We start from the raw sequence: 17,762 nt of genomic DNA, 5'->3' as shown, positions 1-17,762 counted from the left end.
TGCATCCATGTTTTATGATTCAGCTTGGAAATATCTCTCCAGGAGTGTCTTGGTGGGAATGGGGTTAGTGCTGGCCTTAGAGACACACCTCCTCTCTCAGCACTACATTTAAAGGTGAAATGCTGCAGCTTTTGTTCTTTTGAGTGTTAACTTCTCCAAATTCATAAATTTGAGCATTGCTGCCTAGAGGTCTATTCTAGTCAGGTAACAGCAGAATCACAGGCTATGGAGCAGAAGAAAGGCGTGAGGCTGCTGCATAATGCTGGAATACTGAGCACCATAAGTGGGGAAATGCAATGTCCAGGCCGGATCCTGGGGCACAGAGCAGAAGACTATTCACCCCTCATACGTGGTCATTTTCTGTTTGGAAGAGGGTCTTGTCCTTCCCCTTCTCCCATGTGCTTTTCACCCTCGTTAGCATTCACTTCCTCCACACAGCTACCAGCTGGGTCTGGGAGGAGGCTGGGCCAGTCTCCACTTGGGAGAGAGAAAAGCAGCCCTTTGCAGGTTCTGAGCAGATGCTGCCCCAGTGCAAGGCATCACCCCTCTTCTAGTGTTTACCCCATCAACCTGTGGCGAACCCACAGGCTCAGAGGGAGGGGCTGCAGGAAGACAGAGCCAAGTGTCCCACACTCAGTGCTCTTTTCTGCTCGAAGAGGCACATGACATGAGTGAGTACATTTCTGTGGTGCCTTGGCAGAAGGAACCCAGAGGGCTGACCAAGCATCAGGCTTAGACCAAGCACTAGGCTGGGGCTGGAGGGTCATTCAGTCCCTATTGCTAGTCTCTATTAAATGTTTCTTGGGATGAGAATTCTTTGCTGGCTGCAAATTAGACTTTAGAAAAAGAACAAATTGCAATGGTAGTTACTTAAATTTTACAAGAATGTAGGAATAGAATCATGTAAAAACTTAGGTTTACTAACTTTCCAATTGCTAGATCTATTTAAAGTCTAGGCACTTAGTGTGTGTGTGTTTGTGTGTATGTGTGCACATGTGCAAGAGAGTGAGAGAAAGAGAAGGAAAGAATGAATTAAAATTAAATTAATCAAGTTGCTAGAGAGAGAGTTATCTATTACATTTGTTTATATTCTAACACAATTGACCTTAACATTTAAAATAGCCCCCTTTGCTGGGCCTGATGGTGCACACCTTTAATCCCAGCACTTGGGAGGCAGAGGCAGGTGGATCTCTGTGAATTCAGTCCAGCCTGATTTACATAGTGAGTTCCAGGCCAGCTAGGGCTACACAATGAGACCCTGTCTCCAAAAAACAAAACAAAACAAGGCCCCCATCGATTATACTTTGATATGACTTCCAAAGAGACAGACCATTATTAATTCTCAACTAGAAAAAGCTACTTCCTGGAAGAGAGTAAAAGCACATCTTATAAAAAGACAGCAGGCTTCAGATGAGAACAATTCATCCGAGGAGTGTCGAAAAGACCATGCTGGAGAGCTGCTGACAGAGGCCAGCACTTTTGCAGTTGAGACTCCAAGAGAGTTTCCACGGAGGACTTCAGCATCACTTTGAGCTCTCACTGGTTCTATGCCGGTCTCCTCCACTCAGGAGTAGAGCAGCTCATTCCTGGACTTGTAATTAAATTATTTCCTATGCAAAAGTAAAAGGTTAGATGCTGGACATCGACGGGATGAACCATCAAAACAGCTTGTATGATCATGCACATGAGGTGGATACTTCAAGGGTTTCCAGTCTTCTGCTTGGCACCTGCTTCCTGCCTGCACCCTCCCCTGTGACGCTTGGCAGACCACATGCCCCTCTGTGAGAAGAGTCCCTGGCCCAGATTCAGATGCAGGTTCCAGGCTGTGCAGGGGGCTGCTGCTTCCGGTTTCTTACTGCCCCTGACTTCTCTTTGTACACTATTGGCATCTGCTGAGAAATGTCCACCAGGGCACTGGCCACAGCAAGACCTTGGAAGAACCCACAAGAAGGGACACATGTCACGAAGGAGCTTACTTTAAAAAAAATTTCAAATTTCCTTTTACATTTCCATGGTGAAAGATAAAGGAAGGTATTCATAGGAGTCTCTCCATTTCACACACACACACCCCTTCTCCATCTGGGTAATGCTTTCAGCTCCATGTTCTTGCAGAGGTTATTCATGGATGTCTAACTACTCATTTTTCTCTCCTCCACAGCAGATCACAGAAGCATGTGCTCTGCCTCAGGGTAGAAGCAAGTGGAAGAGAGTGCAGCCACACTCGGAATGTGCACCTCTCCTGCCTGCTTCCACAAGGCGGCAAGGAAAGCAGCACTACTCCACAGTAAGAGGGGCTGGCTCAGCACAAGCTCCTAACATCTTATTTTTATTTATTTATTTGTGTGTGTGTGTGTGTGTGTGTGTGTACCATGCTGTACATGTGAAGTAGAGGGCAACCTTCCACCTTGTGAACTCTGGGGATCTAGCTCAGGCTTGTGAAGACTGGATATGAGCTCCTTTATGGTCTGAGCCTCCTCACCATTCAGCATGACTTGTCTTATATCTACCATGGGCAGTGCTCAATACAGTGTCCTGGGCTAGGTTTTAGAATGAGCAAGGTTCTTTACCTCTCATGTGGCAGTTTCCTTATGTGTAAAATTGGGCTGGGATAAGAGCATCACAAAGCTTGTGTTTGGAGTCAAATAGCAAACTGATGTAATGCTGCAGAGCACACAGCAATTATCAGAATCTTTACCATTTACTCTCACAAAAACTCCCTCTATTGGCTGTTTTGCATTGATACAATAAACTTGGCATTTAGCAGAGAAATCAGCATTCCAGGTGTGGTGGTTTAAAACAAAATGATCCCCAAAGGGAGTGGCACTATTAGGAGGTGTGGTCTTATTGGAGTAGGTGTGGTCTAGTGGAGGAAGTGTGTCATTGTGGAGGTGGGCTTTAAGGTCTCATATATGCTCAAGATACCACTGAGTGTCTCAGAACATTTCCTGTTGCCTGCAAGATGTAGGACTCTCAGCTACTTCTCCAGCACCATGTCTGCCTATATGCCGCCATGTCCCATCATAATGATAATGGATTGAACCTCTGAACTGAAAGGGAGCCACCCCAATGAAATGCTTTCCTTTTAAGAGTTGCTGTGGTCATGGTGTCTCTCACAGCAATAGAAACCTTAACTAAGACAGCACAGAAGTTGGAATCCTAACACTGGAGGAAGTGGCTAGCCCATACTCAGCACTCTGACAAGGCTGCTTTAATGAGCAGAGGTGTAAGTTTGTTAATCCACTCTATTGGGCCTGTAAAGGAAGGAGGCAGGGACCAGTGTCTGGTACACAGTGATAACTGTTAGGACAAAGGCATATCCAGGTGTTCTGCAAGTACATAGAAAGGGACCATTAAAAAGAAGATGTGGGTAGTGGTAGAGCACTTGCTTAGCATGTACCAAGCCCTGGATTTGATCCCCAGAAAAGAATTTTAAAAGTCATGGGAATAGGGGTTCGGCATGATGACACATGTTTACAATCCCCAGTAATGGAGAGACTGAGACAAGGGGATTTAGTTTGGGGCTAACGTGTGCTGCCTCTAAAAAGAGCACAGGAGGGCTGGCATGGATGACCCTCCTGATGGGGTGGGACTCACCAAGTGAGGAGGGCTCGTGAGGGTTTCCAGAGGGTGGAAGCCTTTACAGAAGTAAAGGATGAAGGAAAAAAAGGTCACAGACCTATTGTGCCTCTATGTCCACCAAAGACCTTGTCTTTATGAAGCACATACCAATGTTTGCTGAGCTGGGTGAGAGCAGGAGGCACTGGCCAGACTGCCAGATCATAGAAGACTCTGTCCTCAGTGAGGCTAGCTCAGAGGCTCAATGCCTGAGACGCCAAGGGAAGATGAAGACGGTAAACCCTTACTTCATCATACCTAAGGCTTCCCTTTTGAGAACATCATGGATTCCTTCTATTCTGCCAGGGAACTGGAGGCCCTTCTGGAGAGTTCATGAAGGGAACAGAGTTCAGGGCTGGACAAGACTAGAAGTGTACTACCCTACTAAAGTCAAGGTTGTTCTGGCCAGGGCAATTCTAAGCCCCCAGCACCACCCGAATGTGGTCTCAAATGTTCACACTGTCTGAGGCATTCCTATGCAAAATCTCATAATCAAGATACCCCAACTGCGTTCCACACTGCCTCTGTGTTAAAGTAAGACCTCTTCTCTTGGGACAGGCTCCCACTTTGTAGCCCTGGCTGGTCTGGACCTCACTATGTAGCAATCTTCCTATCTCTGCCTCCAGCTTTAAGACAAGGTTTATATAAATTAATGATTTACATGTTTGATGGAAAAGCATAAAAGATATTGGTAAAATATGTAGTAAGCTGTAAAAATATAAATTGTAATGAAAAAAGAATAAATGGTAGATTTAGCAACACCCAAAAAGGAAGAAAAATCCCAACGTATAAAAAAGTATATGGTAAAAAATAATTTCTCCTTCCTATTCCTGCCCCAAATCAATAACTAGTACCTATTTCCTGTACAGATGCTATTTTAGGGAAAGCATGCTGAAGAATACGTGTTTGTAATAAAAATGTGTACATAGCTGTGGGTGTAGCTTGGTTAGCAGAGTGTGTGCCACGCATGCAGGAGGCCTTGGCTTTGATCCTCAGTGCCTACCTACTAACCCTGAGGTGGTGGCACATCTCAGCACTGGGGAGGGAGATGCAGGATGATCAGACAAAGTCATCCTTGGCTACAAACTGAGTTTAAAAACAGTCCAGGTTTCTCTCCTTCCAAAGCCTATATAATTATTTACATTAAATTGCAAGAAAGGGCGGGAATGACAATTGGTCTGGATTAGCCCAGCAGAACTATAATTTAAAAAAATCTACTTTATGTTGTTATAATACTTCTTTATGCCTCATATTTAAAACAGTAAAGAGCTGGGCATGGAGGGTAGTACTCTGGAGGCTGAGGTAGGAGGATGACTATGAGTTTGAGGGCATCCTGGGCTATGTAATGAGCTCTAGTCCAGCTTGGGCTGCATAGCAAGACCTTAAGTAATATGTGGAGCATGCCTAGAAATATCTACTTGGGCAACACAAACTCTGAGGACATGGCCAGAAGCCAGAGGTGTGAAGATGATTAGGAGGAAATAAAGGAGGAGAAAGCCCACATTTAAGGTAAGAACAAGTTTTTTGTTTTTAAAAGAAAAGGGAGCAGTAGAGCCAAGGGACCAGAAATCCTGGGTGCAGAAGGAGGTGTGGTCTGAAGCATGAGTGCTGAGGAAGCTGTGTGCTGTGAGCAGTGTCCTGGACTTCCACCCCAGGACAGACGTCAGTGTTCAGAACACAGTTTAGCAACTATGGGATTATTTCACCAAGCTCTGCCAGAGACAGCACCACTGTGCAGTGCCCACACCGGGTTCTTCTCCAGGAAGAAGTGTCTGAGGCTTAGCTCCTTCACAGACCCGTGTCTGTCACTGCCTCCATCTACTCACCTGACTGACCAGGAGGAGGGATTCCTCCCAGTCCCCGAGGGAGCCTCACGAACACAGAGAGGACTGCAGCCTTGTTACCAAAGCAGGGCTCCAGGGCGATGGGCTTGGGGACAGTCTGGAGGAAGAAAACAAGAAGTACCTTCACTGACCCACACTTCAGAGTCGGGTGCCTATAAGGTAACAAGTTTGGCTAGGAGAGGTTTCCATAGCACTGTTCCAAAGGGCCACATGAGTGCCAGGGAGAGGCCCAGGTCAGCAGGCTCTCTCTAGGGCGCTGGGTTGGCAGTGTGTGTCTGGTGATCTGCTGGGCAGTCCTGCACACTTGGCACAAACAGAGACCTTGATGTTAAGGAGACAGTTGTCTGTTTTATAGTCAAGTTTATCCCATGCATCTTTCACCCACTGAGTCACAGCCTGCTGGGTCTAAGAGCTTGTGAAAGGCAGACAGCTCACCAAATGGATTCCTCATCTACTTATTGGATGCTTTGGCTCTGGAAAATTTATTCATTTTCTGTTGCAGACTTTATTTTTTAAAAAGTATTTTACAGGCTTGAGAGATGGCTTTGATAGTCTTATGAGATTCATTCTCTCTCTCTGAACCTATCTAGGGGCTTCATGCATGCTATGATTAACCCTTCATAATGAAAAAAAAAGTAAAATGGAAGTGTGTTTTAGCTTTCTCCATCTCTAGACTGTTTTTTAATGTTGAAAAACTGAAATTCTGAACTACTTATTAAACAACTTTCTGGCAGTTACTATTTTATTTTGTCTCAATGTATTTGATTAGTCTTGATACTTTGCATAAATTGAATGATATAGCATCTTTCACTTAACATAATTTCTTAAGGCTTATCCATGTTGTAGCATGTATTAGACTTTTCTTCCTTTTAAAGGATAAATAATTTCTAGTAGCAATACATTACACTTTGCTTATCTACTCGCCCACTGACAGGTACTTGACTGCTTTTCCTTTCTAGCAATTATGAATGTGCTGTCATGAATACTGGTATATGAAGAATCCCGTGTATTACATTTTTGTACTGTTTTTGTTTACTTGAGACAAAATATTGTTTGGTAGCCCAGGCTGGCCTTGAATTTACGGTGATTCTCCTGCATCTGCACTCCACATGCTGGAATTACAGGAATGCACCACCATACCCAGTCTATAATTTTCCAGTAGCTATATCATTTTATAGTTTACCAACAGTGCACAAAGATTCCAACTTCTAAACGCTGTGATGTATGGTGTATGCAAGTGCATGTGTATGTGTTTACAAGTGCGGGTATGCATGCAGCACATGTGTGCATGGAGGTCTTTCTCAGTTCTTCGCTTTACTTACTGAGGCAAGATTTGTTGCTGAACCTCAAGTTCCCTGATTCCAGCTAGTCTAGCCAGCTAGATTGCCTGGGAATCCTGTCTCTGCCTCCTGAGTCCTGTCACCAGACCTGCCTGGCTTTTCCTTGACTTCTGGGACTCTGACCTCCACTCCTCGTATTTGTCTGGCAAGTACTTTATCCACTGTGTCATTTCCTCAGCCCTGAAAGGGTCTAAAAAAATAAGGGGGGTTTGACAGGTATAGTGGCACACGCCTTTAGTCCCAGCACTTGGGAGGCTGATGGCGCTCTGAATTCAAGGACAGCTCAGTCTTTACATAGTGAGACCCTGTCTCAAAAAACAAACAAAATAAAAAGCCCCCAAAACCAAACAACAACAAAATGAAATCCAAAGTGTGTGTGTGTGGGGGGGTAATTAATAGTAAATTAAGTGTCGTTTGTTTTCCCTCACACCCCGCTTTAATACGGGCTCTCACTCTGTAGCCCTGGCTGTTCTGAAATGATACACAGACCAGGCTGGCCTGGAACTCACAGAGATCCGCCTACCTCTGCCTCCTAGGTGCTGGGATTAAAGGTGTGCGCCACCACACCTAGTCCAATTTAGACATTTTCAAATAAGAACTTTTAAGTATTATGCCACAGAAGACTGAAAGAAGAACAAGCATGATTTCCATGTTAAAATCTCCTGAACATGACCGACTGATGACATGAACCAACACCCTGAAAAGGAGAGCAGAGCCCCTCACAACCTGGTGCTTCAGCCGACCGCTAGAGACAGAGGGTAGCAAGAGTAATGTGTGGGAGCACTTGCTCTCTGGGGTGCCAGACTCAGGCCTGAGTTTTGAAAAGCTGTTGTATGGACTTTTGAACCACTTCTCACCTTTATACTTCCCCCAATAAGATCAGGAGGCTCTTCATCTGTTTCCAAGGCAACATTTACGGACGCAAAGGGGCGGCTGGCCATCTGTTGCATCTCCCGAAGAAGTTGCTAATAAATAATATAGTATGTATTAATATGCTGAGTGCTGAGATTTTATGAGTCAATACTAGACATTAAAGATGCTGCACTCTCCCTGATTCAAACTGATCAGATTCAAAATGTTTCTGTGACAGCTAAGGAAAACTGGACATGACTAGGCACCGGGTGGCACAAGGTATTAAATTCTGTTAGATGTGGTAACACTACTGCCTTTTTATAAAAAGTCCTTACCAGTAGAGATATAAGCTAAAATTGTGGCGGCTATAATGATATGGTGTCTGCTGGTTGAATATATAAAAGGATAGAAACTTACCTCTTTATATCTCTGTTACTAAAGTCAGTCTAGCTTGTTTTGTGTCAAAACCTGAACCAGCCATTCCCAGAGCAACGACAACAATAAGATGTGCCCCATTACATGGGTGAAAGGATGTGAGACTACTCTCCCCTGAGAGAGATCTACGATGAAAACACAAATAAATGTGGAATCACAGAATAGAACAAGCAGGGCTCTGGATTTAGGGAGGGGTGGATATGTTAAGACAGGTGTTCCAAGTATCAAGGCTTCACTTTCTTCTTTAAATGTGCTTTGTGTGTTTGTTTGTAAGACAGGGTCTCATGTAGCCTAGTAGCCCAGGCTGGCCTCAAACTCACTGGAGGACCCTGAACTTCTTATATTCCTACCTCATGGCTTGAAATGTGTTTTCGTATTGGGTCAGATACTAAAACATATGCCTCAAATATGGAATGTGAGCACCTCCATATCATCAACAACATGAGAGCTCTTCTGAGGTTATGCCATAGAAGACAAACAGACCTTGCTTCAAACCATCTTATAGGAGGCAGGGTTCTGAGGCTGCATAGATCATTGTTCTGTTCTAGAAGGGAATTTTTATGTTAAAATATTTTCTTAAAACCCAGCAATAGATTCTCACTGTTACATCCTAGGGGCTGCTTCTATGGAGGGTAAATCAGCCATACTTTACATCCTAATACCTTCACTAATCTGCTGACCCCTCCCTTAAAACGTCCATAAATGTAAGGAATTGCCTGTGTTCTGCGAGATGCTGCTCAATATTCTATCCTAGCCTCCTTGCATTATTAAAGGGCCTCACTGATGACCTCATCTATCTCAGCACATCTCTTTACTGAACCTGGAAAGAATCTCCATTTACTCAGCAAACATACAGCAAACCTTGTCTGGGTTCTGTGATACTCTAGGTGCAGGGTCACAGGAAGACAGCTGCTACCCTACTGCAACTCCCATTCTAAAACCTTCACCAAGAGTACAGGGGGTAAGCTGGGGGCCTGGGATGCAGCAAGAATGCAAGCCAGCATCCCAACTGGGATCAAGTCATGACTGACCTTGTGTATGTAGAATGGTCAGATTCAAAGTTATAGTGAAACTCCAAACCAAGGGTAAATGATTAGTATATTAGCTGATTGAAAACAACCTAAGCATATTTTTAAAAAAAACTCTTGAGAGGGTGTTCTTCTTCTAGTATTCTTTCTTTTGATGTTGTAAATATTTTCCAGTTGGTGTTACTTTCTATATTATCTGTTCATTTAGTTTCATATAGTTAAGTGTTACTCTGTATACAGATAAATCTCTACTATACTGCCTCAATGACTCATATGAAAATAATCTTGTTTCTTTCCAACAGTAACAAAACTGCTTTCTTGCTCTTACTTTTAGTGTACAGTCTCGTGTGGGTTGCCTGGCTCATTCAGTCAGCAGAATATGAGATTCTTAAGTGTACAGTCTAGAACATGTGGAACAAAGTTAAGTGTTTCTGGAAACTGTGTTTAGGAACATGGGATGTGAAGGCAGAGGCCCTGGTTAAAGTTCAGTTCGGCTTCTCAGGACCTATGTGGTAAGGGGTAAGTTACTTGACCTCCCTGAGCCTCATGGCGATACTTACCTCATAGGGCTGAGATGAAGATCAGAGAAGCTAGTCGAAGGAAGACCACCTGCAACAGTACCTGGGACTTAGAGGTGCTCAAGCATCCTGATAATGTGTCTACTGGGACCAACTCTAGTACTTAATCATACTGAATGATGCTGGCTCTAGCTATAGTTTGGTTTTGGATCCTCTTGCCCCAAGACCCATGGGTTAAAAGCTTTGTCCCTAGCTTTATGCTATTAGAGGATGCTGAGACCAGAACCAAGGGCCTCCGGTTCATGCTAAGCAAGTGCTCCATCACTGAGGTGAACCTGTCCCTTCACTCATATTCTTATGAAAGGCTCTTAGAAGACTGCTAAGTCAAGCAGTGGCTGTGGCTGTGGCAGAATCAGTGACACGGAATGCAACACTAACTGAAATCTACTGATGGCATATAGTAGAGTCATATAATGCAGATGAAGCAGCATGCTTCTTATGTGAATACCAGTCACAAGGTAAAAGTGATTGCCTAGAAAGAAGGAGAGGAAGCGAGTTGCCATGGGATTTATTATTTTTATCTATGTGGGCTTACCTCTCTCCGCCTGGACGCCCAACAGCTCTGCTTGATCTTCCAAACCACTGCAGCCACCAGGAGCAGAGAGAGGAAACAGCTGCGGGGAAAGGGCGGTCGTGCGTCAGCTCCACACACCTGGCTCCCCAGGAACGATCCCCAGCATCCCGACTCCAGGCTCCTGGGACTGCATGTGACAGGCTCGTCCACAGAAGTGGAGGGTGAGAAAACACTGGCTAACTGGGCCAAGCTTCCAGTCCGGACTTCTGGAAGGTGTTCTAAGCCCTGACTTCTCACTAAGCTTCCCAGAAGGGCCAACCACAGCTTACCTCAAATAAGAAAAGCAATTCTAACATAAATTATAACAGGTAATAATTTAATGTAAGCAAGTAATTTAATAAATGTGGTAAACTCTATTGCTAAACTAAAACAGAATGAAAAAAATAAGTTTCAATTAATAATCAACTTTTCATAAGAGGTAAGCAGAAGAAATTTATATATACTGATTAATCTATCTTCTGTAATACATACGTGGTGTAAACACTGATTATCAACTTGATAGGATCTAGCATCAAACAGGAGACAAGCATCTGATATGTCTATGAGAGGATTTCTACACTGAGCTAATTGAGTATCGATAATCCACCCTGAATGTGGGCAGCACCATTCTATGGGCTGGGGTCCCAGCTAGAATACGAAGAAGAAATGAATAAAAAGAAGAAAGTGAGCTGAAGAGCAACATTCATCTCTCTTGCTTTCTGACCAAGGATGCAGTGCGACATTCACCTCATGAGCTCATGTCATGACTCCCAGGCTGTGAGGGGCTGGGTTCCCTAGACTACTGTGAACCTAAATAAACCCCCATCCCTTCAACTGCTTATTGTCAAGTACTTGGTTGAGCTACTGAAAAGAAAATAATAACTCTGTGCATGTGTGTATATTAATCATTTTTCTTTCTAAAGATCATGTCTTGCTATGTAGCCCAGCTAGCTTGGAATCTGTGATCTCTCATCTCAGATTCCTGAATGCTAGAGTGTGCCACCATGCCTAGCAATATATGCATTTACCAATAAAATAAACTTAAAATGATCAAATCTAAGCAAACAACTTCCTTAATAATAGGAGGAAAAACTTCTAGTTGTCTAATATTGTAAAAAATTTCAGTTTTCTTTCCTCTGTAAACCAGGTGTTGAATGGGAAAAGCTACTATGATACCAGAGGCAATACTTACTTCTGGTTAAAAGAAGAGTAAGTCTACAAAACAAAGCTAGAGACCTAGCTGTATTATGGAATGTGTCCCAGACATCTGTGTATTAGAGGCTTGGTCCCCAGAGCAGCAGAGCTCAGAGGGGGGCTTTAGGGATATGACTGGGATATGGGCATTTTTATCAGTGGATTTCTAGCAACTGACTGATTTGTATTTTAATGGCTTTTGGAAGGTAGGGTCTGTGTGGATGAAGAACGCCACTGGAGGTGTAGGATTGAAATGTGTATTTTGTCTCATGTTTCTCCTTACCACTAAGAGGTGAGCTGCTTTTCTTAACCATATGATCCTCACCACGGGGGGTCTAGTCTTGGACCCAAGACGACAGAACCAATGACGCTGGACTGAAACCTCTGGCACCGTGAGCCAGAAGAAACTGTTCTCCTTTTAAACTGCTTCCCAAGGTATTTTGTCACAGCGAAGGAAAGCTGACACATAATTACAATAAATACTCATAAAATAAGCATTAAAAAAACCCTTACTGCATTTTATTATTAATATATATTCAAAATTGACACAATGATTGTACATACTTATGTGGTTGGTACAAGTGTACAAGCTTGTGATAATCAGATCAGGGTAACTGTTACATCCATTATTTCAGGCCTGCAGCACTCTTGTGTATTGGAAATAATAAAAATCCTCTCTACTAGTCGATTTGAGTAATCAGCTAATTGTCCTCAGCCACAATTATCCTACTGGGATATATATTATATCCTATAATACCATGCATTAAAGGATTCTCCTCATGTCAAACTTCACCCTGGTTCCCATTGACCACTTGCTTTCTATCCCTTCTTCCTTTCCTGAGCTCTGATAATTAATTACTACTTGTGGTTTGAATGAGAATGACCCCCATAAACTCGAATACCTGGTTTCCAGTTGGTGGAACTGTTTGGGAAGGATTAGGAGGTGCGGCCTTGAGGGAGAAGGTGTGTCACTGGGAGTGACTTTGAGGTTTCAAAGCTTGTGCTTTTCCCAGTGAGCTCTCTCTCTGCCTCATGCTCATCAGAAGGAAGCTTTTAGCTACTCCTCTAGTGCCACACCTGCCTACTGCTGTGCTCCCCACCATGATGGCCATGGACTCACCATCTGAAGCTGCAGCCCCAATAACTTCTTCTATCAATTGCCTTGATCATGGTGTTTGTCACAGCAACAGGAAAGTAACTAAGATACAACTCTGGTCGCATTGACAATCATTCTCATCCTTATTTTGATACAATTTTTTGAGACATGGTATCATTATGTTGGCCAACCTGGTTTCAAACTTGAAATCTCCTGCCTCAGCTTCCAGAATGGCTAGGATTATATACATGCAATACCATGTTTAGCTAGTTATTCTCCACTTCTTTCAAAAAATGTGTGTGTGTGTGTGTGTGTGTGTGTGTGAGAGTGAGAGAGTGAGAGAGAGAGAGAGAGAGAGAGAGAGAGAGAGAGAGAGAAAGAGAGAGAGAGATGTGGGGTGTGAATATGTACATGGTGACTGTTGGTATAAGTATGAGTACATCTATATAGAGGTCTGAGGACAACCTTGGCTGCGAGTCCTAATCTTTTATCTTGTTTAAAACAGGGTCTCCTGTTGTTCGAAACAACATACACTGGTCAGATGGTCCATGAGTTTCTCCTATTTCTACCTTTCAGTGTGTGCTACTGCATCTGACTTTCAGCAGGTTTGGGAATCTGCGGTCAGGGCCTCACACCTGCATGGTAACACTCTGCCCACTGAGTCATCTCACTAGCGTTCCCTGCTTTGAGATCAACCTTTGCTTCGACATTCAAGTGAGAACATTCAGTATTTACATTAAACCATTCACTCCACTGTTATCTCCCTTCCATTTATGTCACTGTAAATGTATAGTTATTATAAAGAATGAAAATAAACCCTACTCGAGGAATAGAAATGACAATACCAGCCTTCCAAATATTAGAAGCAAGAAGAAATCCCACATCTAAACTCCAGCAGGAAATTATTTCTAGCTAATACTTTGTACTCATACTCTTGATCATAGCGCATGGGTAACGGGTCGAGAGATGGCTCAGTGGTTAAGAATACTTGCTGGGCAAGCATGAGTTTGGATCCCAGCATCTGCACAAGAAGCTGGGGTATGGTCATGCACATTGCCCTGTGGGGAGCAGCCACAGAAGGACTGAAGGGGTGTACAGGCCTTGTCTCAAAAAACAAAACAAAAACCCCAAAACAAGCAAGCAAACAAACAAACAAAAAACAAAACAAAATTTGTGAGAGTAAAAATGAAGATATTTTCAGTTATAGAAGCTCACACAAAAGGTACCTATGTATCTTTCTGCAGAAACTTCTGAGAGAAAAAGTTCCAGTAGAAGGAAGGAATACATGGAAAGACTATGGTGTGGGAGTTGGAGACACACTTTAAGACAAGAGGAAAGCACAAGAAATTCCTAAGATCACTGTGTTGGTTTGAGTGAGAATGGTTCCCATAGGCTCACATATTTGAATGTTTGGTCCCTAATTGGTGGAACTGTTTGGGAAGGATAAGGAGGTGTGGCCTTATTGGTGGAGTTGTGCTATTAGGACTGGGCTTTGATGTTTCAAAAGCCCATGTCATTCCCAGTTAGCTCTCTCTCTGCCTTATGCCAGATGTAAGTTCTTAGCTACTGCTCCGAAGCTGTGCCTGCCTGTCTCCCTTTGCTATGCTCCCTGCCATAATGGTCATGGGCTCTAACCTGGAACTGTGATCCCCAATTACATGCTTTCTTTATAAGTTGCCTATCATGGTGCTTTGTCACGGCAATAGAGAAGTAACTAAGACCATGGGCCTTAGAGACTAGTACATTTAAAGACAGGAGGCTGCAGCATTCTGGGTGGGAATCCCCAAGAGAGACTAAAGCCAAGAGACAACCATCATGGAAGATCTTTGTTGTGTCAGATACAGGTATATGGAGTAGACTCATAGGGGAAAAAACAATAGTAAAGAAAAGTATTACATTCAGGATAAGCAAAGGGTGACCCTTTTCATCTAAAAAATTAGCAAGTAGAATCATAATCAATTCAGGATTTTATGGTTGGCCAAAGCATTGTGATGCAGCTATTAAATGAATGGAAGGGAATTTTGTGTGTACCTGGTATGTGTACCTGGTGTGTATGTGTATGTGATGAGTACAGCAGTGTAGAGAACACAAAAAAATAACTGAGTTGGCTGGGTCATGGTAGCACACACTAAATCCCAGTGCTTGGGAGACAGAGGCAGAAGGATTTCTGTAATTTCAAGGCCAGCCTCTTCTCTATAGAGTTCCAGGGCAATTGGGACTACTATAAAGAGAGACTCTGTCTCAAAACAAAACAAAAAACTGAGTCGAAAACTCAAGAATTAAGTGTAAATATAAAAAAACTATAACACTAGATCAATTTCTGTTTGGGGGAAGATATAAAAAATGAAGTCGGGGCCGGGCGGTGGTGGCGCACGCCTTTAATCCCAGCACTCGGGAGGCAGAGCCAGGCGGATCTCGTGAGTTTGAGGCCAGCCTGGGCTACCAAGTGAGTCCCAGAAAAGGCGCAAAGCTACACAGAGAAACCCTGTCTCGAAAAACAAAAAAAAAAAAAAAAAAGTGAGGTCGGTTCTCGCTGCTTCTTTTATAAGCGCTCTTTATAAGCACTGCAACAATTTATTATTCTCAGAAAAATAAAGTATTAGCAAGAGAACTATAAAAATACAGGGGTTTAAAAATAAGACTTACCTTTCACAATGGATAATCATCAGAACCATCTCTCAAATATGACAGACCACATATGTAGCTCACAGCACTGACCATTACTAATACTGCTTTAGTCCAAGCTTTACCCTATGCAGACAACTAAATTACACAAAACACACACAGACACACAGACACAGACACACACACACACACACACACACACCAGTTACACACAAAATTCTCTTCCATTCATTTAATAGTTATATCACAATGCTTTATCAGGTCAGATTAAACTTACATTATTGTGAGTACCCTGAAGCTTTGCAGGAATACATACAACATACAAAGTAAGCTAGAATTAAGGGGCTGTTTCAAAGGAGTAAGTAATAAGTATGATAGGAATTACCTGAAGAAAGTCACGAAGAACTGTACCAGGTCCATAAAATTGCTGTGCTGGGAGAAGGCAATCTGTGGCAGAAAACAGCAGTGTAAAGTTACACAGGCTAGAAAATGGCACCACTGACCAGCCTCTACTGCTTTTTAACAAAGGGTCTCAGTTACAGGCTATAACCTGAACCAATAGGTTATCATTTCTAATTTAGTAACTTTACTATGAATTAACAGGTTTTAGTACCAACAATACAAAAAATTCCTAATGTATTTCAACACTAAGGAGTGAAAGAGGCACCATTATTCTATGGGGAAGAAAAACATTGCAAATTAAACTAAGGCATAATGCTTTCTAAACCACTGGCTATATTGGTGGATAGATGTATCCACTGTGTATCTCAGAATTGGTTAAATATGGAAGCTGTAATTTTATATTCACACACTAATACCTACTACTGGCCTGATGTCACCAACTTCATAGGACCAGAGCTCTTATTGGGAAGATAATGGTACAGCTGAGATCCTTTATCTAAAATGTTTTGAGACTGCCAGGCAGTGGTGGCACACACTTTTAATCCCAGCTCCTGGGAGGCAGAGGTAGGCAGATCTCTGAGTTCAAAGTCAGCCAGGGTTACACAGTGAGGTCCTATCTTAAAAAACAAAAAACAAAATGCTTGAGACTAGTAAGTTCCAGATTTCAGGGTTCTTCTTTGATATTTGCCTAGACTTTTTCAGTAATTGAACATCCCTATTCCAAAAACTTGGTTCATATAATTTAATTTTATTAGAGATAGGATCTTAGAAGCTCAAAGTGCCCTTGAGCTCACAATTCTGCCTCAAGCCTCACGGTGCTGAAATTATGGGCTCACATCATCATGCCTGCCTGGCTGAAACATTTTAAGCATTAGTTTTAGATTTCAGACTAGATGTGTTCAATGTACGTTCAAGAGAAATAATAACTACATAGACGGTAACTTTTTTTTTTTTTTTTTTTTTACTAATGATGGTAAGTAGGATAACAATCGGGAAGTTGAACCAGCAAGGTGGTTGGTTCAACAAGTAAAATGGAACCCATGGTGGAGAACTGTGATCCAGTGGCTTCTGTCCCTCCAACACACACATCAGAAACACACATGAATATAAAATAATAACAAACTAAACAAAACTTTAAACAAAATAAAGAAAGTTGATTGTTGTGGAATATTTGTTTAACCAGGCAAAGATGTGTTACTTTTGTTTATGCTGCATTTGTTTAGTTATGTAAAGATGTGCTTCTGTTTCACTTTGTCTGCCGAAGGCACCTGATTGGTATAATAAAGAGCCGAACAGCAAGCAGCTAGGCAGTAGGGGATAGGCGGGGCTGGCATGCAGAGAGAATAAGTAGGAGAAAGAGAAGAGAATGAAAGGAGAGAACGAGGGAGAAAGGCAGCCAGCCGCAAGCCAGCCAGACACAGAGTAGGACATACAGAGTGAAAGAAAGGTAAAAAGCCCTGAGGCAAAATGTAGATGAAGAGAAATGGGTTAAAATAAGTGATAAGAGCTAGTGGGATAAGCATAAGATAAGGCTGAGCATTATAACTAATAATAAGTCTCCGTGTCATGATTTGGGAGCTGGTTGGCCCAAAAGAAAGCCAGCTACATATGGTGCCCAATGTGGGGCCTAAATTTCCACATACGATCTGAGAAAGCTGAAAAAAACAAACGACAACAAAAAATGGATACAGCTCCTTTCAGAGGCTCTGCCACACAGCAAGCACTTGAGCAGACGGCAGGTTAAATAAAAACAGCAAGCTAAGTAAAAATGCCTGACAGTGTGGGCACAGCTACCTAGAGCTGGCTGGGGCAGTTTGAATGCAGCTCCCAGTTAAATATAGCTCTTGGCCAGGCTGGAGGGGTGTAAAGCTTGGTTCTCATGGAACCAAGCAGGGTGAAGCAAGTAGCCAGCACAAAGCCATTTAGCGGTTTCAAGTTTGGCTCATGCAGTCAGAAAAGGCTAGGGACACACAGTAAAGAGATCCAGATGGAAAAAAGCCTCTAAACAAGTTACAGTGTGTTTAAAAATGTGCATAGGCGCCGGGCGTGGTGGCTCACGCCTTTAATCCCAGCACTCGGGAGGCAGAGGCAGGCGGATCTCTGTGAGTTCGAGGCCAGCCTGGGCTACCAAGTGAGCTCCAGGAAAGGCGCAAAGCTACACAGAGAAACCCTGTCTCGAAAAAAAACCAAAAAAAAAAAA

General features: G+C 42.9%; 1 protein-coding gene across 1 annotated transcript in view; it reads right to left on the bottom strand.

Moving 5' to 3' along the window:
• Positions 1-1,665: 1,665 nt before the first annotated feature.
• Atrn (attractin) overlaps positions 1,666-17,762 on the bottom strand; it is a 141,518-nt gene continuing 125,421 nt past the window's right edge. Inside the window, exons 25-29 of the mRNA XM_028878586.2 lie at positions 15,546-15,607; positions 10,228-10,306; positions 7,657-7,764; positions 5,442-5,556; positions 1,666-1,930 (exon numbers count right to left, since the gene is read on the bottom strand). Coding sequence (XP_028734419.1) covers positions 1,806-1,930; positions 5,442-5,556; positions 7,657-7,764; positions 10,228-10,306; positions 15,546-15,607 — 489 coding nt within the window. The 3' untranslated portion in view covers positions 1,666-1,805. The remainder of the gene's footprint in view (positions 1,931-5,441; positions 5,557-7,656; positions 7,765-10,227; positions 10,307-15,545; positions 15,608-17,762) is intronic.

Source organism: Peromyscus leucopus, chromosome 4, assembly GCF_004664715.2.
Source record: "Peromyscus leucopus breed LL Stock chromosome 4, UCI_PerLeu_2.1, whole genome shotgun sequence".
NCBI classification, from domain to species: Eukaryota; Metazoa; Chordata; class Mammalia; order Rodentia; family Cricetidae; genus Peromyscus; species Peromyscus leucopus.
This window is presented reverse-complemented; position numbering and strand designations above follow the sequence as displayed.